The 17919-nt window shown below is 41.0% G+C and overlaps 2 protein-coding genes across 4 annotated transcripts in view; both read left to right on the plus strand.

Annotated features, from left to right (window-relative positions):
* Window positions 1-7327: 7327 nt before the first annotated feature.
* On the plus strand, window positions 7328-12013 carry LOC143324176 (protein NDRG1-like). Its single transcript, XM_076736451.1, has 12 exons — window positions 7328-7492; window positions 7751-7856; window positions 8261-8381; window positions 8505-8567; window positions 8680-8740; window positions 9158-9244; window positions 9458-9514; window positions 9638-9804; window positions 10147-10246; window positions 10379-10414; window positions 10520-10571; window positions 10951-12013. Exons 1-12 carry the CDS (start codon window positions 7442-7444, stop codon window positions 11181-11183), a joined length of 1134 nt encoding a protein of 377 aa, XP_076592566.1. The 5' UTR covers window positions 7328-7441; the 3' UTR covers window positions 11184-12013.
* A 2882-nt stretch (window positions 12014-14895) lies between these two features.
* LOC143325291 (focal adhesion kinase 1-like) overlaps window positions 14896-17919 on the plus strand; it is a 58533-nt gene continuing 55509 nt past the window's right edge. For 2 of the 3 annotated variants that reach the window (XM_076738273.1, XM_076738277.1), the window contains exon 1: window positions 14896-15152. The gene's annotated coding sequence lies outside the window, so the exon portion shown is untranslated. The remainder of the gene's footprint in view (window positions 15153-17919) is intronic. The other variant, XM_076738274.1, reaches the window with a different exon arrangement.

The following is a 17919-nucleotide window of genomic DNA, read 5'->3' on the forward strand; positions in this document are numbered from 1 at the left end:
AGGTTTGAATGAGGCATTGCAGTGTGTGACTGACCACAGCCAGTTTCTTCAGTCTCAATTTATATTCTCAACAGTTTAGACTATAAACATTATATAACTGTAGTGACAACCACGGCATGAGGCTGACAGACTGTTACATTAACTATCAAACAGGTGGTAGTATATAAGTATGGAAGTATGGAAATAGCCGAGCTGGGTGTCTGTTTTCACTGGCTGGGTGGTAAATACAATGGAAGTTTATGAGGATTACTGTAATGTCAACGTTCAATTCAAGTTTGAACACACATTTGGTGAATTATGATATCTTTCTTTCTACCACTCATTTTACAACGGCCTCAATTTTTCACACATTCCAAATCTTTTTGCACAATTTTATGTCAAACATGTATCAAAATTACAGTCCAAATCGGTTCATATGTTTTGCATTAAAATGCTTTTCATTCAGTTACTTTTGAACTTTTGAATGATAAATACACAAATATACACCTGGGGCTTCCTCCCATTGTCTACTTGTTGGCATCGTTCCTCATAGTCACATACTCTTCCTCTCAAGGCTTCCTCTATCTGACCCTCCTCAGGAACACTCTGCTCCAGTGTGACCATCTGTTTTGATGCTACAAACAGCAGTGCACTGGCCTAAACATGGTTGCTGCAATGGTTTCTGGAAATATGAGCTGACACCTTGTAGGTCAACCCTCAGCTGGCTGTCTTATGCTTTTAAAGTAACGGACACTTTAGGCGCCGGTTGTAGCCTGATGAGAGCAATACGCTGACCTGCTAAGACTTCAGCACAGAATGCTACAAGGAAATGCCAAGGAGGTGCTCGCACCTTATTTTGATAAACCAAACTATGCAGATGGTGATGATCACAGCACTTATGAATCATAGCACTCAGGCACACCTGCCAGAGATAATTTATTACCTTGTTTTCTATCAAACCTTTAAGTCTTAAGTTTAAGTCCACATCTCTTTCCAAGCCAAACTTGTTCTTCAGATCTTGTCAAAGTGTGTGTGTGTTTGTGTCTTTTCATTTAAGATATAATATATTGTGTTTATTGCTCATTAAAATAGAACCATTCATTCATTAAGACTGCTGATAATAAAGAAATTTAGGTGATGGATTAGTATCATTGACACAAAAAGGTAACAACACGTGTGCTTACATAAATACATTTAACACGATGAATATAACCGTATTGTTTTGCATGTTTGTTAGTGAATTATTCCTCATATGTTTGACTAAAGCTTTGTTTCCCTGTCGTTCAACCAGATTCTTCTTGGTAAGCTATTTCTGGCATTATGTAATGATTGGTGCTATTTAAACCTCCTTTCACCTTTATAGAAGAGCACTAATCTGGCTCAGTAGCCTCTTGTCTCACTCTGTTGTATTAGCGTCTGATTAATACAAACTTAGCCTCCAGAAAAAAGAAATGTCTGACCTACAGTGATATAACTAGAACATATAACTGACCGGTCTGTTTAACATTGCTACAGGTGCACAATTACAACTGCTTCCACTGCTACGTCTACAACAACGGCCGCAATACTGATTACGCAATTATTAACAGTACAAACAGTGATGCCTTTTATACGACCAAATAATCTGTTAACTCCCATGTTTATCTGCACTTAAACTTTCATAAGTCCACTTCCTGACTGCACTGATGTCTATATGTTTGTGTCTGTGCCAGTCACTCCTGATGAATGACACAAGTTGGAGCAGAGGCAAACATTCACGCTGATTTAACATGTTGATATATACCATTACACATTACATCCCCTCCCCTGTGCTAGTTTGTAATTCTGCCCCTAAGGCACACTACACATGCAATAGTGTGAAATACTATGTAATTCCCAGGGCATTAGGACGAAACTGGATACGAAAAGGAAACATAGCTACTCTTAGCTGTAATCTTTTATACTGCAAGCCACAATGAGGAATAGTTAATTTGTATACAATCACACAGTGTCTGATTTCATTCATTTATACCTGTGTTTATGGGATGTGATGCAGCAGCAGGTGCATCACTGTGCTGGAAAACCGGGCCCCTCATTGTCCAGTCGTGGATGATCGAGAAGCCTCAGAATGTTGGATCAAATGATATTTCAGGGGCTTCCTGCTCTGAGCCAGGCTAATATTTGGAAATTCAACTAGACTACTTGAGGGAACAAGTGATTAAGTGTGTCAGTGTTACTTACTGCAAATCCGTTTACAGCTGACTGCAGCGCATCATGCTGCAGTTGAAGTAGAGGAGACTCTGACGTATTACAAAGTGGTTTCATCTATATAATACAATGCTGGACAATGTGATGTGATACAGTGCAAAGAGACATATGATCATTTTTATTATTCATTGCAGTGGTTCCCAACCTTGGGGCCGGGTCCCCCAAAGGGTCACAACATAAATCTGAAGGATCGCAAGCAAATTATCAAGATAAACAAGAAAAAAAATTAAATTATATATCAAACATTTTTAAATCTTTGCTTTTTTCACTCATGAAACTAATTCAAAGAAAACAGAAAAAATATCACTTGATCACTTCACCTGGTCACAGCCATTAAATACAGTATAAGGAACTGGTGATGATGGTGACAACTATATACACTGCTTTAAGAGAACTGTGAGTTCTTTGAGACTAGATATTTTTACTTCTTCGAAAAATCCTTTTCTGTTTGCAATATTTTTGCTAAATTTTAATATCATTTCTCATATTTCATTGCTTTTTTCTTGTTTTTGAGGGTTGACTTTTACACACTCTACCCTAACCATACGATACACGGACCTGTGGAAAGTGACTGTGTGTTTTCGCACATAAACACGCACACACCCTCAGAAACATGCTTACAGGACAACTCATACACATGCACATACACTAATTCGCAGAACGAGGTTCAGAGAAAAATCCTACACAATCATACTAACACATAAACACATGTATTATAACAACAAACGCACACACACACACACACACACAGTCAGGCATGTGGCGAGCGGCAGCAGCTGCTGTGTGTATAATTAGAATGTTTTGAAAGCTGAGAGAGGAAGAGGAGGACTTTCACCTGCAGAGCTGTCAGCATGACAATACAGCTTTACTATGTCAAGTACATCATACATGTATAATTACGTGAGCTCTGAAGTGAAGTATGAAAATGAAGAGTGTGGGATCCATACTCTCATGCATCATCAAGCAATAAATGAGACTCCTTCTCATCCACAGCAGGCTGCACATCAATACCTGTAACTCAACAATCACTTGGCCATGTGCTGAGATGTCTGCCTTTCAAAGCTTTCCATCTCACCGTCTGGTCCATCTGTTTTGGAACAGACACACCCACATAGGATTTCAAGACCAAGGGAAAAAAGAAGCGCCATCTCACATCCCAAAATAGCTTGTTGAACACGTTTCTTGCAGAATTATAAGTCAAATTGAAGTAATGTGAGAGCGCATAGCAAAGTGGGAATTAAGCTCATTATTTACCAAAGAATCTGCATAGTTTAGTGCATTATAACAGTTTGTGTGCACATATGAGAAATACATCAACAAACACAACATTTTAACCAAAAGTAACTGTCATTTAAAAAAAAACAAGGTGTAAAACCAAAGCTGTGTGATGACATCCTGACCTTCTTCATGCTGCCGCTTGACAGGCTGCATCCACAAAGCGGGCATGAAGCGCCATCTAGTGGACTCAGCATGTAAAAGACACAAAGGTGCAGAATGTGCTGAGCCACACTGGGAATCTCCAATCCAAGTGAAAGGTTTGTCTTGGATGTGTTTACTGGTTGGAAGCATCAGGAAACAGAAATATTTATACACTCTTTAGATTAACTGCAGGTTTGTAAAACAAAAAAACAAACAAACAAAAAAAAGACAAACTTAACAAATGCTGCAATATTTCATAAAATGTCTTAGCTGGTAATGTCATATATGATGCAGTAGAAGTTCTTGGGTGATGTCCTCTGATGTAGGCGTAAGTGACAAAACCTGCTTAGTATGTTGTATGCCTACATTTAGGTGAACTCTGAGAGTACACCATGGTCATAATAGGTCTATTTCAGACATTTTGATGTTACAGAAGGAAAAGCACAGCTGTAATTATGAAATTAATGATGGCTGAATCCCATTTGGCAGCTTCTGTTTCAGGTATTGTGCGTGCTGACTCACTGTCACGTCATCACTTACTGGGACACTTGAACAGAGTGTGCACTTGAACTAAGAGCTGTGCTTTTACTCCTCTGACAAGCCAAAATATCTGCTGTGAAAAATACCTTTCTGACAAAAAAAAAAAAAAAAAATGTTTTCAATACGTATGGACCACACCACACAAAAAACACAAACACCCAGACATATGTGTTGCACTCTCCTTTAGATTATTTGACCCTTAAATGCCTGCCACATACTGAGGGTTGACAGCATTTAATTCAAAATATGACTCTACAAAGTAAAGAAATGTTGGTTTTGTAGCCATTTCTATCAAATATAACAGTAGCCATAAATTCTTAGGGTTTAAAATTCTTTAACAGCACTTTACTCTGTTCCCAGTTGGGTAAGGTCAATGTGCACGGCTGAATGTGCCTCTTAATCTCTTTCACAAGCTTAATGTGCTGTCTGATCAGGTGGCAGCGTGTCTTCAGTTAAACAGCAGGTGTGATCTTAAAAATTGCTCCTATAAGAGTTGTGTTTTGTTCTGTAAACTGCTACTTTTAAAATTAATGGCAGCACTAGTGTTATTATGCATAAAGTCACTCTAAATCTCAAACACACAGTAGAAAACAACTTAGCTTAGTGTTGTTGCCATTGTTAAATCTCTGTTTACACTCTGTGATACATCACATGCCCCAAAATATGGGCCAGTAGTCAATGGTGAAATAGGCTATCAGGCCAAAGCTTAGTCAGGGTTATGATGTTAAAATGGCTTCAGACTGACGTGAGGCTGAGTAAGACCCATCTGCTGCCCTCTGCTCTTCAGCCACCACTAACTGGATTAGACGTGCTGCACACACAGCTCTCCTCCAGCTCTGTGTGTGTTCGAGGTGGCATTACGTCTTAAAGAAGGTGGACACGGCGCAGTCTGCTGTGTTTCCGCTCTGCCAGCTGTTCCTGTCTGCGGCGTAGCCTACCTGTCTAGACTCTATCGTGTGTTTTAATTGATCAATCTAGAGAATATCATGTTCTTGTATAGTCTGCAGCACGCAGATAGTTGCAGATATTTGCAATAACGTGGATTCAGCGTTTTGCTCAGGGCTACGTAACTTAGAGGAGAACACTCATTCATTCAGCCACTGTGATTTTCTGCAGCGAACCCATAAACCTTTGACCCTCTGCCATCATGAGGGAAACATCATTTCATTTAAGAGCAATTAAATTACCTTGATGTGATTGACTACTCTATGTTCATACACATCAACACAAGCACTAGAGGAAGTAAAAAAAAATCATCAAAACCAGTTAACATCTGACTTTTCACACTTTGTAAGTTTTTTGCACAAATTCAACATTGAGAGAGTTACAGAATATAAATACCTCTACGTTTGAGCAGGTGACAAACTGACATTTGAAATCATACAGACAGTCCTCTCAGCAAAGTTGGACAAAAAAAATTTTTAGATGTAAAAATAGAACTTCAATTAACCCCAATGCCTCATGGGAAGAGGAGTGCTGCTGTCTTTTTCGCCATTATGCTTTCTCTCCTGGATGCTGTTGATCGTTCTAGTCTCAGGTTTATTACTGATGATGTTTATGTATGAAAAGGCTGGGGGGTCTCCTCTGGCTGTGAGATGTCATATGCAATGTATTTGTTCATCTATAAGGACCTTATTTGGGAGTTATCCTATATCACTGCTGTGCTTAACTGGCCCTCTGGATCACATTAAACCTGGTCTAATGACTGGCTTTCACTGCAAGTCTCTTGAGTTTGTACTGAACGATGTGTTTTCTATAGTTTCTGTGTCCCAACTACCTGCAACTCTTTATGAAACTCCCTAAAAATGGGTACTTTGGTACCCCTTGATGAATTTAAATCCATGACCATTCAGCTTCTGTTTGTATTGTTTTTTTAATTGAATTTGCTTTTTTTGTACCTGTATCTTTTATGAGCTGTATTTATATACTTGTTTTGACTAAATGTCTTATTTTGGATATTTTAGTATTTTGGATCTTTTAAAATATCACTCTACGTCATTTTAAATGAGGCCCTCAATGATTTTTTCAATTTGAAATGAAACTGCTTTCTCTCTGAAAATCAATTTATTTATTCTTCATTCAATAACTGTTGAAGAATTGCCTCACACTGCCAAATAACGTGATAATTAAATTTATTTGAGAGTTAAATCTCCTCAAACTGCCTTGAAAGGGTCACATGACCTCCATTTCTATTGTTTTGTTTTGTGAAACTATGGAAAGTTTTCACAGAGAAATTTTCATTTATCAATTATTTCATCCACTGCTACATAAAGCACAGGTCCACCTTTGGTGCTTTAAAAACAAACACACAAAGAGAGTTAAAGAGTACGATGGCTTTTTGAAAGATAGACCAGCTGAATGCACCGATGCTTTAAAGGTTTCACCTTTGAAATATCTGAGTTAATTCTATCTGTAGTGCTGAATAAGAGCAGCATGACATACAGAGAGTTCAGAGGAACCAACCAAAGCAAGTTAATACACTGTATTAAGTTAGCAGGAGGGTCAAGGTTACTGAACTGCAGGGAGCTGAGTGCTTCGCTGCGAGGAGCAGATGGCACGCTGAGATTAGACAGCTGAACTCCTCATGGTTTGGCTGAAGGTGTGGTGATTCCCCTGACACCTCATGGCAAAAAATAACAAGCTTTACTTGTGATTTTAATGTAAGTTCCCACTGAGCAAGTTTATGACAGCCCAAATTGATAATTGGTTTCAAAATGTTTATGTTGTTCTGCAAGAAAAATTTAAATACACGATTCAGAGCTGATTTAAAAAGAAAACTTAAGTTTAATAAATGCCTGAAACAAACTTCAGAATCATAACTCAAGTAATCCCAAAGGGAAATCTTAGAATTATCATTACAACTGCATAAAAACATATGCATGAAAACTTTTTTTTTCAGTGAGGATGTTCTGCTTAATTCCCTGGAGAAATCCAGTGCTGTCCCTGTGGCAATGCAGCAGCCTGAGGTCAGATTAAAACAGGAAGGGGCCAGTTGGCCACGTGTGAGCCAGGTCAGAGTTAGGGCTTAGAGACAGATCAGCGCTGGAGGATATATAAACCAGCTCAAACAAACAGTTTGTCACACACACACACCACCAGTGCTCTCAGGTTGTTTCTTTCTGCAGGACTGGCAGCGTAAATACAATTCAATTTGCTTCAATAATTAAGAGGAAGTTAAGAATCAAAGACTTCAAGCGGGACATCTGCTCTGCATCTACTGCACAGCTCCTTCGTGGTCTACTCTGCATCATCAGCCATGGTACTGGAGGACAACGAGTGCGACTCTGTCTTTGAGCCCCAAATCACTGTGAGTATCCCGTCAGAAAGGTCTTAAATTAATCTTGAGGTTTCAGCTGTAATGCAAATATGCAGCTGTAAATTAAGTTACTTATCACAGAGTTTTATTCTGCATCTCTACATTGGGAAAGACTTACAGTTAAAATTGTCTTCTTCTGTTCAACATAATTAAAATAGCCAAATGAAATAAATGAATTTTGGCCAGCAGTTTAATTGCAGCGTGTGTTATTTATCTGAATGTGTGATTGAATGTGTGTGTTTGTTTCAGGAGGAGCACGTAGAGACCCAGTATGGGAACCTTAACTGCATCATGACAGGGACTCCAAGGGCAAACCGCCCCATCATACTGACATTTCATGATGTCGGACTGAACCGTAAGTCCCAGCTTAGTCCCACAGTGGCGCTGTATTTGTTATTTTAATATCCTGTACACACCACATAACACACCAGTATACAAGTGTAAGAAATGTAAACATAGACAAGAAGTAGAACATAAGATGTATAAATACGCTGATATCCAAGTTAAGATTGGTATATCTCAGGTATCTGATTTATTTCTGTAACATCACTTTGTTTACATCTGCTAAGTCATTCCAGCATCCTTTGCTCTATTTTATTTTCCTCTAAACAACTACCTCTTTTACATTTTAATCCAAACTTTTTTGCATATTGAAAAACCATATTCCACACTTTCTAAATTCTCTCTATTCGTATCACCTCTATTAATCACCTCACTTCAAGAAAAATTGAGTTCAGTTTTTGTCTTTTCTTCTTACAGACAAGTCCTGTTTTGCCACACTGTTCAACCATGAGGACATGCAGGAAATCATCAGACGTTTGCCTATTTGTCACGTTGAAGCACCAGGACAACATGAGGGAGCCAAGACTCTGCCAACTGCGTCAGTGCACTGTCTTAATTACTCTCAGTCACCTTTTTTATTGACATTTCATGCTGTATTTCTACCATTCTTTAACGTGAGTTCGATAACTGACACCTGTTGATGGTGATGTTGACCCCTCAGGTATACCTACCCCTCCATGGACCAGCTGTCTGAAGCACTGCCCGCTGTCCTCAAACACTTTGGGTAAGACAGGCAGTTAATGTGATGCTTCACAAACACTTTTCAGTTGTCCTTTCATTGAAGTAAAGGAATATTCAACACACATATTCAACATACTGGGATTTGTGCTTTGCAGGCTGCGTAGTGTGATCGGACTGGGAGTTGGAGCAGGAGCCTACATCCTGGCTAAATTCGCTGTGAGTTCAAATCCCTTCTCTCGATCCCATTGAACTTGAGGCAGACATTAAACAATTTGACATGATATGACACCTATTTTTCCAAACTGTCAAGTTTAATTTTTAAAAGGCATTAAGTAAATCAGATCTACACCAGAGTTAATGATCAGATCAAACTTTCCTATGCAAAGCTACACAGATACAATAACATAAATGTCCCAGAGTCTAGTCAGATGTAGAAACTGATCAAAACCTCTGGGTGTAAAAAAAGAGCAGCAGGACAGTCAACAAAGTAACACTGATTAATTAATTAGACAACTGCTGAAAAACATGTTAATAATTGTTAATGACTTGTTGAAATCATATTATTAACTGGTTTTCTCCTTGTGTGTGTGTGTGTGTGTGTGTGTGTGTGTGTGTGTGTGTGTGTGTGTGTAGCTCAATCACCCTGATCTGGTGGATGGATTAGTTCTGATCAACATCAACCCCAGCGCTGAAGGACTAATGGATAGTGTTGCACACAAGGTCAGCAGTGTGTGTGTGTGTGTGTGTGTGTGTGTGTGTGTGTGTGTGTGTGTGTGTGTGTGTGCGTGTTAGAAAGATATTGGATTGATAATGATACAGTATTTGTCCCAGTTTTACCATGAGAGGTGTAATGAGAGTGTCTGTAATGTAAATACATCATAGGCTACTATCTGAAGGTAGCTGAGTGTGATGGTTGTTTTGTGTGTGTTCCAGATCACTGGATGGACCCACACTCTCCCGGACACAGTCATCGCACACTTGTTTGGAAAGGTAGGCTCAATCTGCAGTGACTGGCTTCAGTAGCCATGACAACAAAGGTGGAAACCTCATCAAAGTTTAAGTAGGATTTACATCTCGAATACAAAAACATCTCAATTCAAACTGTTTTTTCAGGATGAGATCGAGACCAACCACGACCTCATCGCTACGTACCGTCACCACATCACAACGACGATGAACCAGTCCAACGTGAGCCAGTTCCTCCGCTCCTACAACAGCCGCAGCGCTCTGGAGGTGGAGAGGCCTACGCCTGGAGGAAACATCAATGTCAGGACCCTCAAGTTAGTGCAACCTTTGACCTTTAAACAGAGTATATCAGCAGGCTCTTCACAATGAATAGTCTGACGTTTTTCACATATTATAATGCTCCTTGTTCATGATATAAAGCTGAAGTTGGATTGTTTTTGTGAAGATGAATTGTAGTCGGCTTGTGATGACAGCTGAACTTACTTTACACCACGAGGTGACGACATATTCCTGATCCACATAAGAGCAATAATCCCTAATAGTTATTCTGGATCGATGTCTCTGTCATCACAGCATCATTGCAGCAGGTCTTGTCAATCTTAACTATGGCTCTTAGTTTTTCTGCCTATTTCACCAGCCTGTCTGTTGGTTTACAGGTGCTCCACTCTGCTGGTGGTAGGAGATAATTCTCCGGCTGTGGAGGCCGTGGTCGACTGCAACTCCAAACTCGACCCCACCAAGACCACGCTGCTCAAAGTAACAACTGACTGTTTACGAAACAAACAACCTAATAACTTGTTATAAAAAATGATTTCCGTGTACGAATTGGTGTGATTCTAATGTGACAGACTGAAGCCGAGGCCTGACCTTTGCATTTTGCTCCTCTAGATGGCAGATTGTGGAGGGCTTCCTCAGGTGAATCAGGTAGGCTGTGGCATTTCATTGGCTACTCCGCTGACAATAAATAGAGAATCTGCACTCCTGATTGGTTGGAAATTTATCTAATACTTTGCATCTTTCTCTTCACAGCCAGCCAAAGTGACTGAAGCCTTCAAATATTTCATTCAGGGGATGGGATACCGTAAGTCGCTATAACTTAACCCTAAATTAGAACTTTTTCATCTCAGAGTCCTGAATGTCTGTGTCTCTGGAGATGTCACTCTTTGTTCAGTTATAGCAGCTGCTCATGATAACTCAATTTTACTTTATTTCTAACAAGCCACTGCTAAACATCACTGCCTGTAGATAAGAGGATTACTGCAACCCCATATGGGTGTTTAGAACTGAAAATGATAAAGGCATTTATCCCAGTAAGTGGATTTACAGCAGGGTGAATCAATATTGTGCTATATCACTTGGCAAAACATTGATTTATATGAAATCCAAATTGCATAACCATAAAACATCATAAAGTCTTCACTAAACCCTGCAGGCCGTTAAAGGCTCTTCTCTTTCCCCAGTGTCCAGCGCCAGCATGACCAGACTTCGGTCCCGGACGACCTCCAGCTCCAGCATCTCGTCCTTCGATGGCTCTCGGAGCCGCGCGCACACCAACGAGTTGCAGCGCGGCCGAGTGCACTCGCGCGGCGCCGAGGAGAAGCGTGGGCGCTCACACACTGACATCTCCATGGAGAGTATTTCTAGCAGTAACATGGACCAGATCGTCTCAAAGTCCACCGAAGTGGCATGCTAGAGTGCACTCTGTCCCATATCCCATGCACTTACATCCAATCATACCTCATTATATCTAACTCAGATAGCTTCCCTCCTCTTTAATGTCACCTTTCCATCCCAATCACACTAATTCTTCAATCTGTCATGCCCTTTCATCTGCACTACCTCTAGCTGCAAAGTCACAGGTCGTACCTCCATGTGACTCCTCTGTCTCTCCTCATTCCTTCATCGGTTTAACCAGCCTTTTCTGCATCTGCACCTTCCTAGTCAACAACTTCAAACTCAGCCTCCTCCTGTCTGCATACTGTTACTGTACCTCTGCATCCTTCTTCATGTGTTTTTTTCTCCCTGTCCCTGTTCTTGTCCTTGTCTACTTTCCTCTATTTTTTCTTCTTTTTCTCTCCCTTCCGACTCTGATGCTGTACCAGAGATGCTGCTGCAGGCTTCCTCATGCTCTGATATGTATCATGATATACACTGCATGAGGAAATTGTGAAAGCTGAAATGTATTTATTGAAAACTCATCAAGCTATCGTGTGTTTATGTAAAAGATGTGTATTCATGTATAATGAGCATGATTAAGGTACTACTTCCTAGTGTAAAAACTGGTTGTTCATAATGGTAGGAATGTGTATTGATTATATGCAACTGAGACTGCTGCGTGTTATTGACTGCAGGACTGTGTTATGGACATAAAGATTTAGATGACAAAATGTTTTAACTTGGACTTGCTTTGAGATTCATATTATTACAGTAAAGATATGTTACATTCTATTCGATCATTAAAACAAGCGATGTCATGTAAGTGTCTCCGGTGCTGTTGGTGAATAAACATTATGTTGTAAGTAATCATGTTGTCGGCCCTCATTCTTGCCACAAGTTTAAGCTCTCATTGAATCACCATTCTCGAGATAATTTGATTTGTTTTTTTTAAGAAAGAAAAAGTTTGTCCACCCTCACTGCTGTTAGATATAAGTTATATCACTATAGTACAGAATGTCTTGCATGTAAGCACGACACGTAAACATTTTATTTGTGGTACTGTCAGGATAAATCATAGTGCACCTCTCCAATCTGTCCACTAGATGGAGCTCTATGTCCTTCGCTGTGGTGTCAGTCACACTCCACTGTACTGCAAGAAGCGAAATTTAAGATGAAATGGGTTTTTTTTATAAAAAAAAAAAAAACAACAATATTATGTTTGTTTTTTTATCTGACAAGATACATTTTCTTATCAGGCAGTCTTCATATGAGAGTATTTCACTTGTATTAAGCTTTGTTCTTCTTAATTATATTTATAACATACTATAACTTCTTACTGAGATTTTATTACTGGTTATTATGGAGTAACTTTTTTTTTTTTTTTTTTTGAGAGCTAAATTTATGTCCAGCACATGCTCAGCTTTTAATATCACTCCTCTAGCACTTCATCATAGATCATTTTAATATCTCTTAGCCTTGTCCTTTCCCAGAGGGCTGGATTAAAGTGCATTGTGTAATAATTTGTTTCAAATCCCAGTTTAATCCAACCCATGCACACTCATATACCAGGAACGATTGATTCATTCTTTCATTTGTTTGCAATTTCTGATTCTTTTTAAGCTATTTAACTACTTTTCATGGTTTGAAACTCATCCATTTATGTTCCAAACATTTGAAAATCACAGGTCAAGGGAGAGCAAAACATGACATTTGCAAGTCTTTGGCAAAAAAAAAGGTGTGAATGTTGGAAAAATCTATATCCTTGAAAACAGGAATCATTCCAAGTGACTTCTTTCAAATCTGGCAGCTGATTTCAAATTGTTCTGACATATCTGTGCCTCTGTTTGTTTCAAGAGTTTCTAGATGTTTGCCTAAAATATGGTGGCATCTGAATCCTTATTTTTCCTGTGCAAAACAATTTCTTTGGCCTCTGAGGCAGCATCTTGACTGTATTCAAAACTGAATCCAATAAATCTAATCTTGCAAGGCTGCAGCGCCATCAGACACAGTGACGAATATATGTGCGACACTTCATCCTCTATACCTACAGTGAGTGTTGCCGCATACAGTATTGTGTGATCTGCAGCTGGCTCAAGGTTGATTTACCTTTTCCTTTCTCTCCCATACTGTTTAATTACATAGGACAGATTCATTTTCCGCTAACCATAATAGGTTTTTCCCAAAAGCTGCCAAGCTGTGTGACTGCCAAATGTGTAAATGTGGGATCCGCTGGTGGCCCAGCAGATACCATGCAGCTATGACGTCTTGGGTTTTAATCCACCTAAGTGTCACCCACCCTTGCGCCACAATTAGCACAATAAAAATCATCTCTGAATTGACTGTGTGTCTGCATTTGTGTGTGTATGGGTATGAGCTGCAGGCATGAATGTGCTGTACGTGTAGGTGGGACTGTGTGTGTCAGTAGATGGATTGTTTTAGGCTGTGACTGCGAGACAGTGGAGACACACACATCCAAGACAGTATAATGGTGGTCGGCATCAAAGTCACAACAATTGTGTTCGTGTGTGTGCGTGTTTGCATGTGTTTGGGGTGTATCTCTATTTCAAAGCTTCTTTTGTTTGGCTTACATTATGATACTACGATGAATAATGGATGACAGAAATCTCTGAAGATTTCATTTAAACATGAGATATCAGCTCCAGCACGACTCTCGGTTCTTAATGTATCTTCTGTTTCCTATTATTTCACTTGGCTTTGGTGCATTAGGCTGCCCATAAAAACTCTAACTCCTGCACATTTTCATCCACTTCAGTAGAGAATTGTGATTTGTCCTACAAGGTGAATGTGATGGCCGCCCTGCAAGCACTGTGATTACTAGCCCAAAGTGGGGCTGACAAAGTGGAGAGCAATTTAATTTCAGCTTCACTCAGGAACGTATTGCACAGTGAGATAAAGACTATTTTGTTCAAAGACATTAGTGCCCACCCCCCAGCCCCCACTTCTTTTATCTCCTTACCTACAGCGAAGCAGTTTTGTTCACTGACTGCAACTCAGTTTATGCTGTTTATTCAACACCATCAGCGGTGAGGCAAATCTATTTATCTTAGTTTACTGTTATTCTATAGACACTGATACTATCACTTGCTCCGTTAACACAGATTTATTGCTGCATTGCTTTTGTTCTTATGTTACTGTAATGTTTGAGCAACCTCTGGCACAAGACTTTCCTTTGGGAGTAATAAAGTTCTATTTTATCTTATATTTATCATATCTTTTTCAACCAGTGCCATCTTTTAATACATTTTTTATAGAGGATAGAGTTTTATACTGTTGTTATTTATGTTTTGAGTTTTATGGGTATTTGTTTGTATTGATCTGTAATCACCAGTGGTTTATTTGGTTGATTATTATGTGACCACACCAGAATTTTATGGACAAATAAATTAAACACAGATATTACTGGCAATTGGCTCTTTATGTTATTAACCCCTGGAATTGTCAGAATTGATAGCAAAACGCAAACTAAGGTCTTTTGGCATGTTGCAAACAAACAACAAATATTTATACTTTCAGAAATTATTTGAAAATTAAATTGAAAGGTAATTAATTTGGATAAAAGCAGAGTGAATAGCTTTACCTTCCAAGGCATCATGTCATATAAATCATGCCTCGTATATGACAAGACAAACGGAGGATGTTGCGTGCTGTCTTACATAAGGGACCCTTGCAGTGGTGCTGGACACGTAGTGCCCCTCTCCTCCTGTCAGTGAGCCCCGCCAGCTGCAGCCATGTTGGAAAAGCTCAGGCTCCGGCAGCAGCGGCAGCAGCAGCGGTGCTAACAGCTAGCGTCAGTGGACACCGACTACCGGGCACGGCGCTGTTGTGGACAAAAACAGACAGGGAGAGGGACTCAGAAGGGAGAGGACACAGCCACCAAGCCGGCTCTGATATCAGCGGGAATATATATGTAAAATTCAAACTTCCTGGCTGAAAAAGGTGGCCGGTTACGGGGAGTAGTTGCGGCCGGGCTCCGGGGCTAAAGCGGGTGAGTATTGATCCATTTGGGGGGCGGATTAAATGGGAATAGCCCACCGTTAGCCGAGCTAGCTTAGCATTAAAGGGGGTAACACACACAGACAATGGGGTTAACGCAAATGCAATACGCGAGGGGGTGTCTTTAGGAGCTGGTGTTAGGGTTTGTGGCCACATCTCGTGGGCTGAAGGATATTAAATACCGGTCACTTTGACACCGAGAAGTCATTTGTATTCCTAACAGACAGACAGTGGTGCAGTGGCCGAAACCACCCCTCTCTGTGTCTCCGGGTAGGTGCAAAGGTCCAAGGCAAGGAGGATTTCTGTCACGCAGAGCAGCAACGCTGAGGCAAAAACACCGGAGTTTTGATGAATAACGAGCTCCTCAGGCTGAGGCTTATTGTCGGAAAACAGCGGGTTTGAGACAAAAGGGGGCAGCTCGTACTTAACCTGAGCGTCTCATGTGTTTTGGCTTGCTTGCTGCCTTGTCAGCCACAATACTGTACACTTCTCGCTGTGGTAGGCCGAGAGAAATGTGTTAATATTTGAACCAGGCCCGGTTTTAAGAGCAGAAATGCTTCCTTTAGCAGGCTTGATGGCACTAAACTCACATGAAAGGTGTGATGCTGAAATGCACACAGCCTGGTGATGACCAGCAGCCCTGAGGATGTGATTAGTCAGTGTTTCTCAGGGGTTTCAGCGGGGTTGGAGTCAGAGCTGCCCTGTCATGTCTGTTTCCCTGCCTTTTCCCATCTTGCTTCCTGCCTTTATGTTTCTGTCACCCCCGATCACATCCCCGTACAAATCCCTTGGCAGCCAAACTGGAGGATGAGGACCCCAAAGTGCATCCTCAGATGTTTTGACATGCCTGTGGACAAACAGACACGTTTAATATTGAACAACAGCTAGTTGAGAACATGCAGTAGTTGATTAAAAGCTTGACGAGGCTGGTATCAGCTCACTGGACAGTAAATAAACATCAACATGTGATTCAGATTTACTACTAATGGAGCCTCTGCTTGGAGTTAAAGGAAAGGGATCTGACTTTCTTGTGAGTTATCTAGAAATTTCACTTTGCCTTTCATTTCCACGGGGTTGCCTCTATTCCAATAAATTAATCCAAGCTGAAACTTTACAGCCCAGATGCCATTGAAAGTCTAGTTAATGTTTGCTCGATTGCATGTCAGTCATGGCTTTCTGGTGCTGTGTGCAGGTATGCAGACACCTGACTTGCACATTTTTCACCATCTGTTTTAACATGTGTGATTTCAATTATGAAGCAACTCTATTACTAACATTGCATGTGTTGCTAGAAGTCTAAAGAGGAGGGCCTGCGCTCAGCTGTGGCTTTCTTTCGCTGTCTGTCCGTTCTCCTTGCCTCCTCTTCAGTTACCTCCACTAATCTGAAGAGGCAGGGATGGGGAAAGCAACATTGACAATGTTAGATCGATCTGTACACCTGTCTGTTTTCAGTCAGGATAAGATAAAGACGAGGGACAGAGCGCTGGATAAGGTGGCAAGCGAAGGGAGAAGGAGCGGGAAGACGCTGCGAAATGAGAAAAGGAAGCAGCTGTGTGGAAATGAAACTCAGCCCTCAGGTGTGTCAGTCCGAAACAATCAGTGGGCGGGTGTTTTCCTTCTCCTATAAGTGACAGCATACAGTACAACGAGGAAGTGGAGAGACAGCAGGAGCATATACAGGCGTCTGTGATTTAGCGGAGGCTCAGTCCTCCGTCTGCCGGCTGCCAACATGCAGTTCTGGGATTTCCTGGGCTGCACCAATGGAGGTATGAACCTGTGTAGTCATACTGATGGGTCGGGGAATGTGTTCAGCCGCGATCGGACTGGGTGTGTGGGTGCTCTGTGCGAGGCAGGTAGAGAGGGTCTGGCAGGCTGAGGGCTGGAAAGGAATTTGCGCTGCTCACCGCTGTGCAAGCAGTTGCATGTGAAAACCTCGCAGACAGGTAGGAAGGTTGTGGAGCACAAACAAAGCCGCTGAAGGCTCTGATGCAGCGTGAGCCCGCTCTGTTGTCCTTTGATAAACCCGCTTGGTTGCTTCTGACAACAGATTTGACAAATGAATAAATTGGCACATATTGTGTGATCGTGTGTATCTGTCGCCCTGCATGCTGGAGTTTGCCTGCTTGGCTTGCCTCCATGGAACAGAGTGATGTGTGTTGTCCTGTCCATACGGAGCACAGTGTTTTCTTTTTACTTGTTTACCTGCCGTTTTATGTTTCCATCACACGATTGGCGAACTATTTACATTGCCACAAAACTAAAGATGGAATATATCAACCGCTGCTGCCACTACACTTAATACTATTGCTCCAGCTGTTACTGTCATCGCTGTCCTCGCTGTTACTATCGCCGCCACTGCGACTGCACTTCCCAAAAAGTGCTGTCACACCTCAAGACAAAAGATTGACAGCTGTAATTTGTCAGCCTGCTTATTCATTCATCCAGGAGTCGGTTTAACTGTGGGTGGGACGAGCTTTGAATTTATCACCCTCATCGGCTTCTGTTATGGTTTTTTGTGCCCTCATCAGTTCCCACAAGCAAAAAGGGTTTTTTTAACCCTTTTATGTGGCTCACAGCTGATATCTTCCTGCAATACGATCTTCTTGACTTGTTTGAGGCTCTGGTCAGACCTGTACCACAACGAGTTAAACATCAGATTTCTGTTCCTCTATAAATGCAGGTAAACAACCACAGGCCACAGCTAGCAAGTGTCACTTCTCTCGTCCACAGGGTCAGCACAGGTGTGCGACTGACAGCCA

This window comes from Chaetodon auriga, chromosome 8 (genome assembly GCF_051107435.1).
Source record: "Chaetodon auriga isolate fChaAug3 chromosome 8, fChaAug3.hap1, whole genome shotgun sequence".
Lineage (NCBI taxonomy): Eukaryota > Metazoa > Chordata > Actinopteri > Chaetodontiformes > Chaetodontidae > Chaetodon > Chaetodon auriga.

Bases quoted from the DNA above. Each gene is read 5' to 3' on its own strand.
- LOC143324176 (XM_076736451.1), top strand. From the start codon at position 7,442: ATGGTACTGGAGGACAACGAGTGCGACTCTGTCTTTGAGCCCCAAATC. The intron at 7,857-8,260 runs GTAAGTCCCAGC...TTCTTCTTACAG, and splicing joins TCATGATGTCGGACTGAACC to ACAAGTCCTGTTTTGCCACA. The intron at 10,572-10,950 runs GTAAGTCGCTAT...CTCTTTCCCCAG, and splicing joins CATTCAGGGGATGGGATACC to TGTCCAGCGCCAGCATGACC.